The sequence below is a fragment of the Xiphophorus couchianus genome, chromosome 18 (assembly GCF_001444195.1).
Source record: "Xiphophorus couchianus chromosome 18, X_couchianus-1.0, whole genome shotgun sequence".
In the NCBI taxonomy this organism is placed as follows: domain Eukaryota; kingdom Metazoa; phylum Chordata; class Actinopteri; order Cyprinodontiformes; family Poeciliidae; genus Xiphophorus; species Xiphophorus couchianus.
The window spans coordinates 29,519,573-29,533,059 of record NC_040245.1 but is presented as its reverse complement, the minus strand read 5'-3'; the positions used below and the strand labels follow the sequence as shown (position 1 = coordinate 29,533,059).

The 13,487-nt window shown below is 43.9% G+C and overlaps 2 protein-coding genes across 15 annotated transcripts in view; one reads left to right on the top strand and one right to left on the bottom strand.

The window, feature by feature from the left end:
- The window catches only part of LOC114161353 (alpha-2-macroglobulin-like protein 1), a 29,535-nt gene extending 24,803 nt beyond the window's left edge, over positions 1 to 4,732 (top strand). For 2 of the 3 annotated variants that reach the window (XM_028044587.1, XM_028044586.1), the window contains exons 27-36: positions 135 to 209; positions 425 to 590; positions 1,304 to 1,500; positions 1,575 to 1,790; positions 2,296 to 2,414; positions 2,503 to 2,593; positions 2,668 to 2,736; positions 2,829 to 2,934; positions 3,015 to 3,056; positions 4,115 to 4,732. In XM_028044587.1, coding sequence (XP_027900388.1) covers positions 135 to 209; positions 425 to 590; positions 1,304 to 1,500; positions 1,575 to 1,790; positions 2,296 to 2,414; positions 2,503 to 2,593; positions 2,668 to 2,736; positions 2,829 to 2,934; positions 3,015 to 3,056; positions 4,115 to 4,137 — 1,104 coding nt within the window. In that variant the 3' untranslated portion in view covers positions 4,138 to 4,732. Of the gene's footprint in view, positions 1 to 134; positions 210 to 424; positions 591 to 1,303; positions 1,501 to 1,574; positions 1,791 to 2,295; positions 2,415 to 2,502; positions 2,594 to 2,667; positions 2,737 to 2,828; positions 2,935 to 3,014; positions 3,435 to 4,114 lie in introns of those variants that run through there. The other variant, XM_028044584.1, reaches the window with a different exon arrangement.
- phldb1b (pleckstrin homology-like domain, family B, member 1b) overlaps positions 4,331 to 13,487 on the bottom strand; it is a 103,190-nt gene continuing 94,033 nt past the window's right edge. For all 12 annotated transcript variants that reach the window (XM_028044576.1, XM_028044577.1, XM_028044574.1 and 9 more), the window contains 2 exons: positions 12,968 to 13,053; positions 4,331 to 9,128 (listed from right to left, as the gene is read on the bottom strand). In XM_028044576.1, the coding sequence (XP_027900377.1) occupies positions 8,988 to 9,128; positions 12,968 to 13,053 (227 nt within the window). In that variant the 3' untranslated portion in view covers positions 4,331 to 8,987. The remainder of the gene's footprint in view (positions 9,129 to 12,967; positions 13,054 to 13,487) is intronic.

The window sequence follows — 13,487 nt, the reverse complement described above, 5'->3', positions numbered from 1 at the left end:
CTCCAAAAACATAGTTCAGTTGGTACACCAAGACTCGTATTGGTTCATATTGAGTAAAACTGATACATAATGGCAGATTGTTTAATGAAGCTCATGCCTCTGACCTGTTGCTGTATAATCTGCTGTTTCCACAGGGAGGAGTGAGTGACGACGTGTCGCTGACGGCTTACATCGTCGCTGCTATGCTGGAGCTGGACGGAGTCGCCTCGGTCAGTTGGATGTCCTCTCTTTCTCTTTTTTTCTCATCTTGATCAGTGTAATTTTTACTGTTATCAAACCACTTTTTGCAACATATTTAGAAAAGTTGATGGTGTTTTCAGTGTATTTCTCTCACTAAGCTGTCACAGCTGCTAAAGGAAAAGGAAACGGGTCAACTCCAGCTCAGTCTAACTGTGTCTTCTTGTGTTTGGCTGCTTTGCGTCAGGACCCCGTGGTCCAGAAGGGCCTGAGATGTCTGAAAGATGCTGTGGCCGGGGAGTTTGACAACCTGTACACCACGGCCCTGATGACCTACACCTTCAGCCTGGCTAGAGATCAGGAGATGAGGAGCAAACTGGTCACCATTCTGGACCAGAAGGCCAAGAAGGACGGTAGGAAGAAGAGTGTTTTCACACCTGATGGTCCAGTAGACTCGGTTTGATTGGAGTCAAACCAACCAAACACTTTGAAAAACATGTTTACCTCCTCGAATGTGGTGGCGCTGCACCAACAACTACTAAAGGAAACCTCTGAAAAAGACACTGAGCGCAATTTACTGTTTCAAGAAGCATAAACAAAAATAGATGGCATCAGATTTTAGTGATTGTAGAATTTTTCTTATGTTTTTGGCAACAGACCACGAGACATTAGCTACTTGTGCTAAACTCTTGCAATTTTTCTGGTTCACTTCCTCCTTTTGGAGCAGTTTCCTGTCAGTTAGCTTTCGCATGGGCATTCGAACTGCATCAGAGTTCACTTCAGCCTGGGTTTGTAGGCAGACCAAAGTTCACTTTCTTGAGTTGATTGAATATCTGCCCCTCAAACAAACTAGACTTTCTGTTGTGGATGAACCCTGAGAGAACACGACAAATCCTGGATGACGTCCTCAAAGAGTGCAGGACGACTGAATTTAAAACAATTTGAGAGTTAGTTTTTTCTAATAAAGAAGGTAGAATGATGAACAGAATCAAGTTGAAGTAATTTTTTTCTCCCTCTAAGTGAGATGTCTCCACTTTATCTTGGTGGATCTTTTTGATGGAGACATTGTTGGTCCGTGTTTTGTTGCCTGCTGATCTTGTCGTTCCTCCTGCATCCTGACTGGTAGGTGGCACTGTTCACTGGGAGCGAGTGGGATCTTCTGAGGCGGGCCTGGACGCTGTGGAAGTGGAGATGACCTCCTACGTGCTGCTGGCCCTGCTCCTCTCTCCTCCTCTGGAGGGCTTCAGTCTGGACTACACCTCTGGCATCATCCGCTGGCTCACTCAGCAGCAGAACCCATACGGCGGCTTCTCCTCCACGCAGGTATCGTAAGCATTTCCAGTAGAACCGCAGCCCTGCAGCGGCCAGAGCTAACACCTGACCGCTCCGCCCAACAGGACACGGTGGTGGCCCTCCAGGCTCTGGCCAGGTACGCCGAGGCCACCTACAGCCCGCAGGGAATGACCACGGTGACGGTGACGTCCGTTGGCGGCTTGAGGAAGGAGTTCACGGTGACGCAGAGCAACAGGCTGCTGTACCAGGAGGAAGAGCTGAGCGAGGTTCCTGGAGAGTACACCGTTAGAGCCGAGGGACACAGCTGCGTGCTGACTCAGGTACCGCTGCATCACACATGGGATCAGGTCCCACACTGGGGTTAAAGGTCACAAGGTTGGTCTGTAGGGATGGATTTCTGCAGTACAGACAGGGAAGCTGTTCAGACCTGATGAAAAGATGGATGGAGATAAATACAGGACAGTGATGGGAGGAAACCTGTTAGAGGATGAAGGTTACTGGCGACGGAGGTGGAGCTTCACCTTCCAGAGCAACGACCTTTAGCATTCAGTTCCAACTACACACCCAAACAGTCAACTAAAGGCTGTTGCTATTAGCGGTGCTTTCTTTCTTGCTTCGCGTTGTGATCTTGTTGCCGTATTGTCAGCTCTCAACTTTAGAATCGATCCAGATGGCAGCATCCATTATTACGTCTATAAAAAGTCTGATGGTAGTCACATGTAAAGTCTGTTGGTGTTTGTGGTTATGATGTGACCAAATTCAGTTCAGGCTCCGTATGTTTGACCACAGACATACATTCTGTCACTGTCTGATGTTTCTCTGCAGATCTCGGCGCACTACAACGTTCCTCCACCTGACGACTTCTCAGCCTTCACCATCACCAAGAGCATCGAACCCAGATGCAAACTCAGCCGGCCACAGCTCCACCTGGCTGTTCATGTCAGGTACTGCAGCTGGAGTCTCTTAAGATCGCTGCTGGACGCTTTAATGCAGCTCAGCTGGTTTAGAAACGCTTGATGTCACTTCCTGTAGGTATCAGGGCAGGAGAGACGAGACCAACATGGTCATCATCAACATCAAGCTGCTGTCTGGATACGTTCTGGATCAGAGCTCCCTGCAGCTGGTAAGTTCCCCGTCTAACTTACGACTTCTTAAAACTGAGAAGCTGCATTGTGACGGCTGGCTCTGCTGCTGCAGCTGAAGGACGAGCGATCGGTGAAGCGTGTGGACTCAGACGAAGGATTCCTCAACATTTACCTGGACGGGGTGGGTGTCCCTCTCGCTGTGTTCTTGGCCCCTTGCGTTTCCTTCCGTGTGGCTGTGCAGGAAGTGAGCGTTTGGAATGTTTGTGATTGCAGCTGAAAAAGGACGAGCCGCAGACGTGCAAGGTGACTCTGGAGGAGGATCAGCGGGTCAGGAACCTGAAACCAGCTGTGATTAAAGTCTACGACTACTACCAGCCGAGTAAGAGCTCACCTAGCTGCCTTTGCTCCACCACATTCAGCGTGTTGTCAGTGTTTACTCATTTATCTCTCCTGTTTCAGCTGACCAGGCTGCCACTGACTACACATCCCCCTGTGCTGAGAGTAAGTCAGAGTTCTCCAACTTGGTTCTTTAATGCTAGTTTTCTGTAGCGCCACGCCCACCGGGATCTACAAGGTGGTGTTTAAACTGAGACGCTGTGGCTACATGGAAGCCACAGCTGAAAGAAACGGGAGAGAGATGAGATTCTGGAGGAAACGTCAAAAATGTTTCCCTATTTTTTGTTTTTAAGGGGATGACCAAATGACCAAACGTTCTCATTCTATTAACGTTTTACTTTTCATTACCATAGAAAGTACTCCTACATCTGTTTCTTTTTTATTCTACTTCAATGAACGTGCCAAGTTAGAATAAAATTACAACTAAGCAATAACAATAAATGTTCAAAGGAGTGGGTGGAAGAATAGACTTATTAAAAATTGGTCTTGTCAGATGTCCGCTTCTACTGAGCCAGGTTCTGGTTCTGCTGCAGGTTTCTTCCTGTTAAAGGTCAGTTTCTCCTCTCCACTGTCGCTCCATTCATGCTCAGTCAGGGATTTCTGTAACGTCAACAACATAATGGAGGAGTGAATGCTGAAAGTCATGTCAGCTGAAAATCATGTCAGCATCCACTGAATGCAATCTGTGGGTTTCCTTATGAACTTTTTAAACAACTTTGAATAATTAATAGAGCATACTGTTCCGTTTGACAACTAAGATCAATGGGAATGATTGATTGGATTGAAATTTATTTCTTTTAAAACATTTTCTCTGGCTCTAGTGACCTTTATTGAACAGTGGTCAGAAAGGAAAGCAGGTTGTGTGAGAGAGTGAAGATAAAGGTCAAAGGTCAACAGGCCAGGACTAGAACCCTTGATGGCTGTATCGATTACCCCTTTGCCACCGCTGCCCTGAAATAACTTTTTTTTGTTATGAAACTAACCTATAGAAAAAGACTGAATTGTTTAATGACTGAACTGAAGATGTAAAAACATTTTGCTGAACTGAGCAGATCCGCTCTAGATCCCAACTCGTCTTCCATCCCACTCTGTAAACATCAATATTCCTAAAGCAAGTATAATAATCTTTAGTGTGTGTGTGTGTGTGTGTCATTTCTCTGCAGGTGACAGTGACAACAGAGTGTAATTCCTCCTTCCACCAGCAGGACAGAATTAACAGCTGAAGGAACTACTGTGTGACGTCTAGGATTATTGTTTTGAAACTCTTTATGTTAAGTTGGGATCTGAATCTACTTTGGGTAATGTTAGATACTTTAACTCTTAGTTTATCATGTTTTATTCTCTTTTATTGTGGGTCACATGCTGAGCATATATATATTTTTTTTTTCGTTGGTGGTGACCAGCAATGGTCCGAACAGTTTGTGTCTCTGCTCAACACTGGAACAGTCACACTATTACGCACTGGATACAACAGACAGCAGAGGAGTGTTTGCTGATAGTCATTTTGTTTTTTTAATTAATAGATCTGACAGAAATCCACATTATTCATACATGAAAGTGACACATGACACAGTAACACAGCATGGTCAGAGTGCTGATCGTGTCTGAGGGGAAATGAGGATCCAGTCTTAATGGTGATGGCTGATTTATTCTGTGTACACGTACCTGCACAAGTGTTGTACCAGTAAAAAAACAAAACAAAAAAAGATATTCATACATGACTATTGTACAATTTCAAATGCAAGCTCCAATAAAAATTCTGAAATGACAAAAAGTGAAAAGTCATACATTTTCATACATTATTACTAACTTTTCACTCAGGCATTCTCTTTGCAATACTACCTTTCTTTCATATACGTGTAGATAACAGCAATTCATGACCAACAGATGTCACTTAGAAACCTAACATTCACTACTGGACGACTGAAGTGTCTCCAAGGTAGCGGCTAACGCTCCGTGCTAAAGGCCTCCGGTCCGGTCACAGTGGGGTGTTAAGAGGAGCTCCAGTGTTGAGGCAGCTTTCTGAAACACTATTTCAGGTTTCTGTTGGACTATTAAGGCAGAATTAGAAAACACTGTGAACAAAAAAGGCCACACGAAAGTACAGCAGTAGCCAATTCAATCTGTACCTCCACCAAACGGTTACAGTTGGGAAGAAATGCTAAGTACCTGCTAGGGGTGGGCGATATGGACAATATTTTCTGGTGATGTGATAACAATGAAAGTCACAATCACAATGTCACATAAAGAAGTGTGATTTGTACACAGTAGCTACATTTAATCATATTTTCAAATGTATTGATATGTAATGATACACTCATTGAACACAGTGGAGAAAGTCCTAAAATGACAAAATGGAGTTTGGTTTTTGTTAAAAATATTGATTGGAATTCATTGTAACAACAATGAATCAAAATTCATATAATTTCTCATGATAAATAATGCGATAAATGCCCACCCCTAGTAACTAATGAACAAATGAGTTTTTCTGCGAACCAGTGGGGGTGTTAATAGCTGAACAAAGGACAAGAAATTTTCTCATGTATTTTCTTCTAACAGAGGAGCACATGGCATTATGCAGCTATTCAATAGTCAGACAATATGCACCAACTTTTACAGGGAGATGATTTTTTTCAGTCTGGTTTTTGTTTTATCTAGGATCATATAGTTCATATCTATATCCTATAGATCTGGTAGTGGAGAGGTTTGTGGTGGCTCATTTATTGATTCACAGACTTCCAATAATGACAAAAGATTACTCGATACAGATCATCACATCGGAACTACTTTTTCTACAGTCTGATGCCAGTCAGAACTTTTTGCTCATTAATCAACCCAGATTACCTTCGTCTGTAATCATTCATGGTGTTGACCCATGCCTGCTAATATTTTATAGTCATTTAATATTTTAGTCATTTGCAAATATTGGCCTTATATGAAATAGAAAAGGGCAGAACAAAGCAGCACGCTACCAGCATGGCAACTAGTTTAACCCTCCTGCAGTCTAAGAAACGGGGTCAATTGGACTCCACAAGGTTTCTACCCTGTGCGTAGTCTGGTGAGGTTGCTCTGGCCCAGCGTGCGCCATTACCAGGTTTTTTTTGGTTGATGTGGGATTTCGGGAACTGACGGTCTTTCCCACTGTTGAAATCTGCCGCGCTCCTCCTGAGCGTCGCGCTAAAAGACCACTGTTCTTTAACTGACCCAATGAGCCCACCATGTTGGGACCCTCTGGGATCATGAGAACCATCTCCAAGGTGAAGAGGAAACCATGCAAACCTGTTGGAGAGCTCAAAGAAACACTGATTTAAAAGTGTCCGTGTGATGCGGGCTCCACGGTGAGGCTGTGCAGGACTCAGGAACATGTGGTGAAGGCACAGGTCTGAATTGCATCATCCAAACAGTTGAATGTGTGTGCTTGCTGCTTTAGGCTGGTCGTGGTGGCGGCTGCTTCCCAGCAGAGTCGTCACATCGTCAAGTTAGCTAAAGGCTTCCTGAGCCTGCGCCGTGTCAGAACCGGACCGCTCCAGAGATCGATCAGTTCGGGGCATCTTGGCAGCTTTGGTGAAACCATTAGACAGGCATTTTGTTTTGGCAGTCAGCCTCAGAGTGTTGGGTGTTCTCTCATTAGAATGGCTTCTGATTTAATACATACAGAGTTCTCAATTAAACTAGCCTAAAACATGATGAGAAAATGCTGCTTCAAAGCTGTCAGAGAAGTGATGGTTTCACACACACATATATACAGTATATGTATATATATGTTGCTTCATTTGGTCATGTTTATGAAAGCTTCGGTTAGTTTTCACAGTTTAATACTCGGTTGTCACCATTTTGTTTCATTTTCACCTGACTGCTTAAGCAGGAGATAAGTCATACAAATGTTTCAATGCTAATCATAATCCCTTGAATGTTTTACATTACTCTCTATTTCCAATGATTCTGCTTCTGATCCACTCAACCTCTGAGTGCTTTAAAATGTGACCCGTAGTGCTGCTGAGTCAGGTACCGAATGTCAAAATGGCGACGAGGTGAAACAACCGGCAGTGAGGCAGATTTCTGTTTAATGGTGATTATGAATCATGTTCTGAAAATGGGTTAGCATTAAAAGTTTGCGTTGCTCTGCCTAAAGACAGCTTCCAACAGGGATGTCCAGACCTTGTGTGGCCCACAACCACAGTTCAAGAATGGAACAAACATGGCCAATCAGAAACAATCACCCTGAGAGGGCAAAACAAATCACCAACAAAACCACAGCTATCGCTAACGAGGCCGTCAGAGTCACATGAAACTGGCTGTATTCAGTTCCCTGTAGGGGTTGTTGAAACCGACTGTCCTAATCAGTTCCCAACAACGTCTGGTCACATTTCAAGGTCTGACTTTCTGTGAAACGGCCTGAAGAGACGAAATCAAGGCTGTGCTGAACCTTAGACCACATCCTCTGTTGCAGTTTGGTTTCACTAAGATGGATTCTTTCATTCCTCCCTTCAAATGAGCGTCTCAGTATCGGCAAACACCCCACATGGAAGGCAATGTGTCTCATTCTTAATAGTGTGGGCGGGGCCCACAAAATGGCCGTTCTTTTGACACCCCTGACTTAAGAAAATAATCCTAAAATGGAATAAAAAATGTGTTAGAATATCAACAGTCCGTATGCTAAAGCAAGCAAGACTATGGAGAGCTTAACAGTGAAAGGTGGCTTAGCGACATGTTTGTGACAGAAAACTGTTTTGAACTCGATCACACATTTATAAAGGATGAGCAATAATTAGGAAGACACCAATATGCAAAATCGTCCAATATAAATACCCGATATTAATACTACTGTTATGTCTGATAGCTAAATATATCTAGGTAAATATTGGAAAACATGACCACATCGCTGACTTCACCACTGCTTCCCCACAATCCTTTGCTGCATCTCTCTGTCACATGACCATAAAAATGTTTCCTGACCAACCTTGACCCCTCCCCTCCAGAAACAAACAGCAACAAGTTGGAAATAAATATTGGTTGTTAATATCAGCCCGTTTATTGGACCAATACCGACATATCAAAAATTACCGATACCGGTTGATACCGATGTTGGTGCTGATGTATCGTGCAACCCAATAATACATAAATAAAATGACCAAATGTTTTGGGCTGGACAATAATGTGGTAACAGAACCTGGCCCAACCTGGGAACTCTGGAAACAGCGATGGGCATTGGAATCAAAATGCCTGACCAGAAATCCCTCTGATTATTTTAGAGTTTCTCTCTTTATTTACGGTCTTGATGCTAGCCCAGGGCAGCTGTGTGGTCATTCAGTGCTTTCAGTTTAAGCCAGCCTCTTCTGACAGCTTTGAAGCATAGAAACCATTGAAGTTTCGTTGTGTAATGGTGTCGATCAAACCATTACAGCCCATCACTCTGTCCTAATGAGTGGACTCTTCAGGAATACCTGTGGTCAGTCCGTTCCTTTGGTAAGCCTGGTGAAGGTGTGGATCTGGGATCTGAGATCATCTCTGCTGCTGCTGACCGTTAAACAGAAAAAAGGTTTCAGCAGCTGAAACACATTAAAGTGAAGGGAATTCTTCAAATCTTCTCTCTCTACACTCAAAGTTACAACAGAATACTCAATAACATTGGCAACATGTCATTTGGCAATTTTTTCTCTAAGTAAAAAAACAAACCAATAATACAAAATATTCAACAGTAACTACAAGATCTCCTTTTGGCAATATAGAAAGGCTTTGAACAGTCCTGGACAGGTGAACATTTTGGTTTATATACAGAGATGTGTTGGTGTGTGTGGGGTGTGTGTGTGTGTGTGTGTGTGTGGCAGCAGCTCCCTTTTTCAATCCAAACAGAATCACATTGGTAACAGGACAAAGGAAACGCCTACGTGGAGAAATGATTGTGTGATTAAACGCAGAAATAAAAACAGAAACGGTAACAAACAGGCGTGGTGTCCGAGTCGGAGCGGACGTCAGAACGGACCCTGTGGATTGCGTGTCCAATCCCTGCCGCGGCGTCCCACTCGCCCTCCGCACTCAGTTCATGAACTGAGTGTATCCCTCCGCTCCCGTGACGATCACGTCCATCCAGATCCTCATGGCCTCCGCCGATGGCGCCACCACGTAGTAGAGGCGGTCGTGCGTCTTCACGCAGAAGGTCAGCGATGGGTTGGGGCTCTGAGGGTTTTGGAGGGGTGGCAGACAAGACAGAACCAGACTCAGTAGAAGTTCTCCATCAAGTTTTCACCCATCAGCCGCTCTGCTGGGACTGGCCCTGCCTCTTAGCTGAGGCTGAACCAATAATCAATCTCCTCAGATTCTAAATCTCGTTTTTTAAAAATTCAGATGCTTCAGCGAGTCCGAGCTGTAAGCGTTTGGAGAATCTTTACAGCTTGGAGTTGTTGTTTTTCTCTCTAAATAATAAATCAGAAAACTAAGGTGAAGGGTGAAACTAGAAACTGTACAGCTTGCCTCAGCCTCAAACAGAAAGTTCTGCTCTGCTCTGTTTGTTTCCTCTCAGAGCGCTCACCCAAATGACTTCCAGAAGAGATGCTCACTCCCAGCTAACCGACCAAGTAATAGAGCTGAAAGAGTTGGACAAGCAGTGTTTTCCAATGATCGTCTGGATTTTGTTGTGATGGTCCCTGGTGGTCAGCACTAGAGATGCACCAGGAAATTGGCCAGTAACCAGAATAGAGCAATTTTTCTTTGTTTGATTGGCCCTGACAGCTAACCAGCTAGCCTAAAAGTTAAAAATCAGATTTTTGTCTCCGATCGGTGAAAGTATGAAGAAGCAACTGTTTGACTTTAGATCATTGCATTGGATGAAGGTGGACAGACTACGCAGCATGTCATCTGCATACATGCCAGCGAATGGAAGAATGTAAGAAGAAAACAATAACGGGCCAAAAACTGACACCTGTAGAACCCCACGTTAGTGGAGAATGGGGAGAACGTCTCTGTTCTGATGCAGAATGTTCAATCAGTTCGATGAGAAAACCAGTCCAGAGTGCCTTAAGGTAAGAATCTACATGTTCAAGAAACAACCGGTGGAGACTTTGTATACATAGCTGTGCTTAATCATGATAATAAAAGATGCATTGTCATTGACTCGGCAGTAAGACAGTTCTATAAAAAGTGTTTTCTCAGTTTCCAATCCTAATATTAAACATTTAATAATCTTTCATGTATTGGATCTCATGGAGCCTTACAAAAACCTGGAATGGGAAAACAGACAAAGTCTCAACAAGGGCTTAGTTTGGTGTGGCAAAATGAATCTATGTAGCAATAATAATATTACTCAAGTCAAAGAAAAAGGTACAGTGGAGCAAAACTACTTTTATATGTACCTTCTTCCAAAAAAGTTACTCAAGTGAATGTAACAAGTACTACCCACTTTTGAACAAGCTTAATGTGCTGTATTGGTATTAGCTAGTCGTCTTTTAGCTAACATTAGCTGCATCCAACAGCATTACTCAACTCAGTCGGTTAGTTTGGGGGGAAAACTGAGCAAAGTTCTTTGCGTTTTGCTGGTTTGCTGCGATGATTCTAACACACCTGAGTATCTCTGCACTGCAGCAGCAGGTCTCCTTCGCTGCTGCACAGGAGTAAACCCAGCGAGAGCATGTTGGGTTTAAAGATGGCTCGGAAAACAGGTTACGACGTGTTAACAACAATTAAAAGGTTTTAACTGCTGAAAAAAGTGACAGAAGGCACAGATATGGGAAGTGAGGAAGCCCCTACTGTATCAAATCGATATAAGAATAACAGAGAGTTGGCCACTTTAAGGTAAAAACAACAAACAGCTTCCAGTCCGGGGTGGGGGTGGGGGGGTGGGCACGGCTATGCCGCCGGGCCTGCACAAAGTTCTGCTCAATGTATCTTCAATCAGAAACCAAAGAAAAATCCTCTAAGATATTGTAATTTCCCGTGATTCAAAATGAACGTAGACTGTGGAAACTGGCAATAAAAATCTAATCCTGAGCAATATTTAAAGATAAATATCGCTTTGCTCATTCTTCATGACAACCAGAGCAAATGTGTGTAACAAAGTTAACATCTGCAACTGTTCTCAGCCTCTGAAAGCAGTGTGTGTCTGGGCAGAGAGCAGCTCACATGAAGGTCTGCCTCTTGGTAAAGTGACAAGGAGAATCAAAGTTGCAGGGCTGATCAGAGCCGTGCAGTAAGTCAGAGTGTGCTGCGCAGCGACAGGCCATCAAACACACACAGATGAGGAGGCAGCAGCTCAGCTTTGTGCAGAAGTAAAAAATAAAGATGAATGTCAGAAACAGAGACGACTGCATGTAGGGCTCTGTGAAAAGGAGCACAAAGGATGAACCCAGGCTCTCTCCCTTCAAGTCTCAGTGACTGACCAGATCTCGTCTCTTCATGCTTCAAGGTTAGTGTGTTTGCTTCCATTGATCCACCCAGCAGGAAAATGTTTTGGTCTCCTGACTATATTGTTTCCAAATTGAAGGAAGAAATTGCTGCTGGATGTTTGACTCCACTCTTTTATTTACAGCGTTTTTCTTGGGCAGAACTGGAAGGAAGGTCCCTCTCCGAGAGGAAAATCAAACCCCAACATGAATTTAAACTGAGGATGTTTTACTGTCGGCACTAACAGCCGTCAGCTCCAGTCCTACTCTGTCTATCCTACCACTTCCTGGTTTTGTTCCTCGTAGTTTTGTGGCTAGTTGCTGCCAGTACAAACTCTGCACTGGTGGTATGATGGCTCTGTAGCATCCTCCTCCTCAGCAGGAGACAGGCGCCTTCTTGACACTCTTGGGCATCCTGACTATTCTTCACTGCAGCTGAACCTCATACATTAAAGTTTTCTGTGTTGGAGATTACCTTCCAGCTGCAGGAACAGACACACACACTTCACCTTTAAACACAAGGGAGGGAGGTTCTGCTTTAGGGATCAGTCTGTCAGGCAGACAGAGAGCTCAGCAGGACTCTGGTGGAAATGATAGTGAACATCGATGCTAAACTAAAAAAGAACGGTGGGGACATTTCTGTTAATCTGCCAATTAGCAATCGGATTCCCCTTAATATATTTTTCTGGATAAATTCTAAAGCGCCAAGTTGGCTGATTTGTAAACTTTCAGTTAAATAAAGTTTGACATCTGTGTTTACGTTTTGCTTTATTAAGAGTATTAAGAATATTTAAATGGCTAGTATTAAGAGTTTTCCAGTGTCATATTATACCCCAATTAAGTAAGTATGTTACCTTTAGTTGTAAAAAAGCTGTATACATGAAGCGTGAGTAAAATTAAAATCTTGTGAGTAATTTAACACGTTGAAATTGGGCCTCTGTCGCTTTAAGAAGCTGGTACTCTGTCTGAGAATCCGCTGTCACCACGTCGTCACAACAATATTGCTTCATGTTGCCGTTGACAACCGTTCTTTAGCGAACAAACGAACGGTTCATAACCTAAACATAGGTTAGTAGAACCTGTTTAGAATTAGGGCTTTATCTGCCTATGTGTCCTTCCCTCCCTGACAGTCTGCGATTGTAAATCTTAATTGCTCACCTGGATAAATAATGTTTAAATAAACAAATTTAGGGAGAGCACAGCTAACTTTGTAGTTAGTGGTGTCCACCACTGCTCACAACGTTCTCGACAATAAATGAATATACACCTAATTGCTCTGCTCAAACCACATAAACTGTCAGCATCAAAGAAAGCTGGAAAACATGTGAAGGTTTGTGTTAAAACTGCAGTTGTTTCCCAGACACTTGATTCATTCTGCTGGGATCCACAGAGGGAGCAGGAAGGATTAGCAGGTCTCTGGCTTCAAACCGACAGGCGTCACCGTCTGTACTTCCTGAGGATTTCAGGCTTTAGGGCTCGCAGCACATTTAACACCCCCCACCACCCATCCAGTTCAACTAACAGTTTGTCCACAGTGGGCTCAGGGAGGGGAGGGGAGACGGCTGAACGGGACAAACATGAACACGGGACTCGAAGAAAGCAGGGAGCAGAAGGAGAACGGGTGAAAGGACAGAGTGGTACCTTAGTGGCACTGCGGAGGTGATCATAGTAGACCTCTTCTATAGCCTGGAAGTAGATCACACCCTTCAGCTTGGTCTCATGTTTGTCTGCAGCGAGAGAGAGAGAGAGAGAGAGAGGAGAAGAAAAAAAATCAGCTCTGGTCAGAACCTGATCCGTTCTGACACAGTCTCAGCTGGAGGAGCCGACTCACACCTCACGCATGTCACCCAGAATCTTCCGAGCAGATCCGCACGATGTGCTCATCAGCGCAGGAGCCCGACTTTGATCATGACCAATTTGAGCTTTGTGATGATGGATGGGAAAAGACAAGCACAGCAATATTTTTTTCTCTCCTTTCTGTTTTTTAAAGCAAGTGGAGCTTTTCATTGTGTTTTCAGACTTGCCTGCATTCTTACGCTACTCTGGTACATGATTACAGTTTGTTTCATCAGCCACTGCAGAACTGCAGTAAGGAACCGGTGGGGAACTCAACAGCCCTCTCTACCTCCAGGCGAAAAAACACTCCAGCAGCCAACTTAAA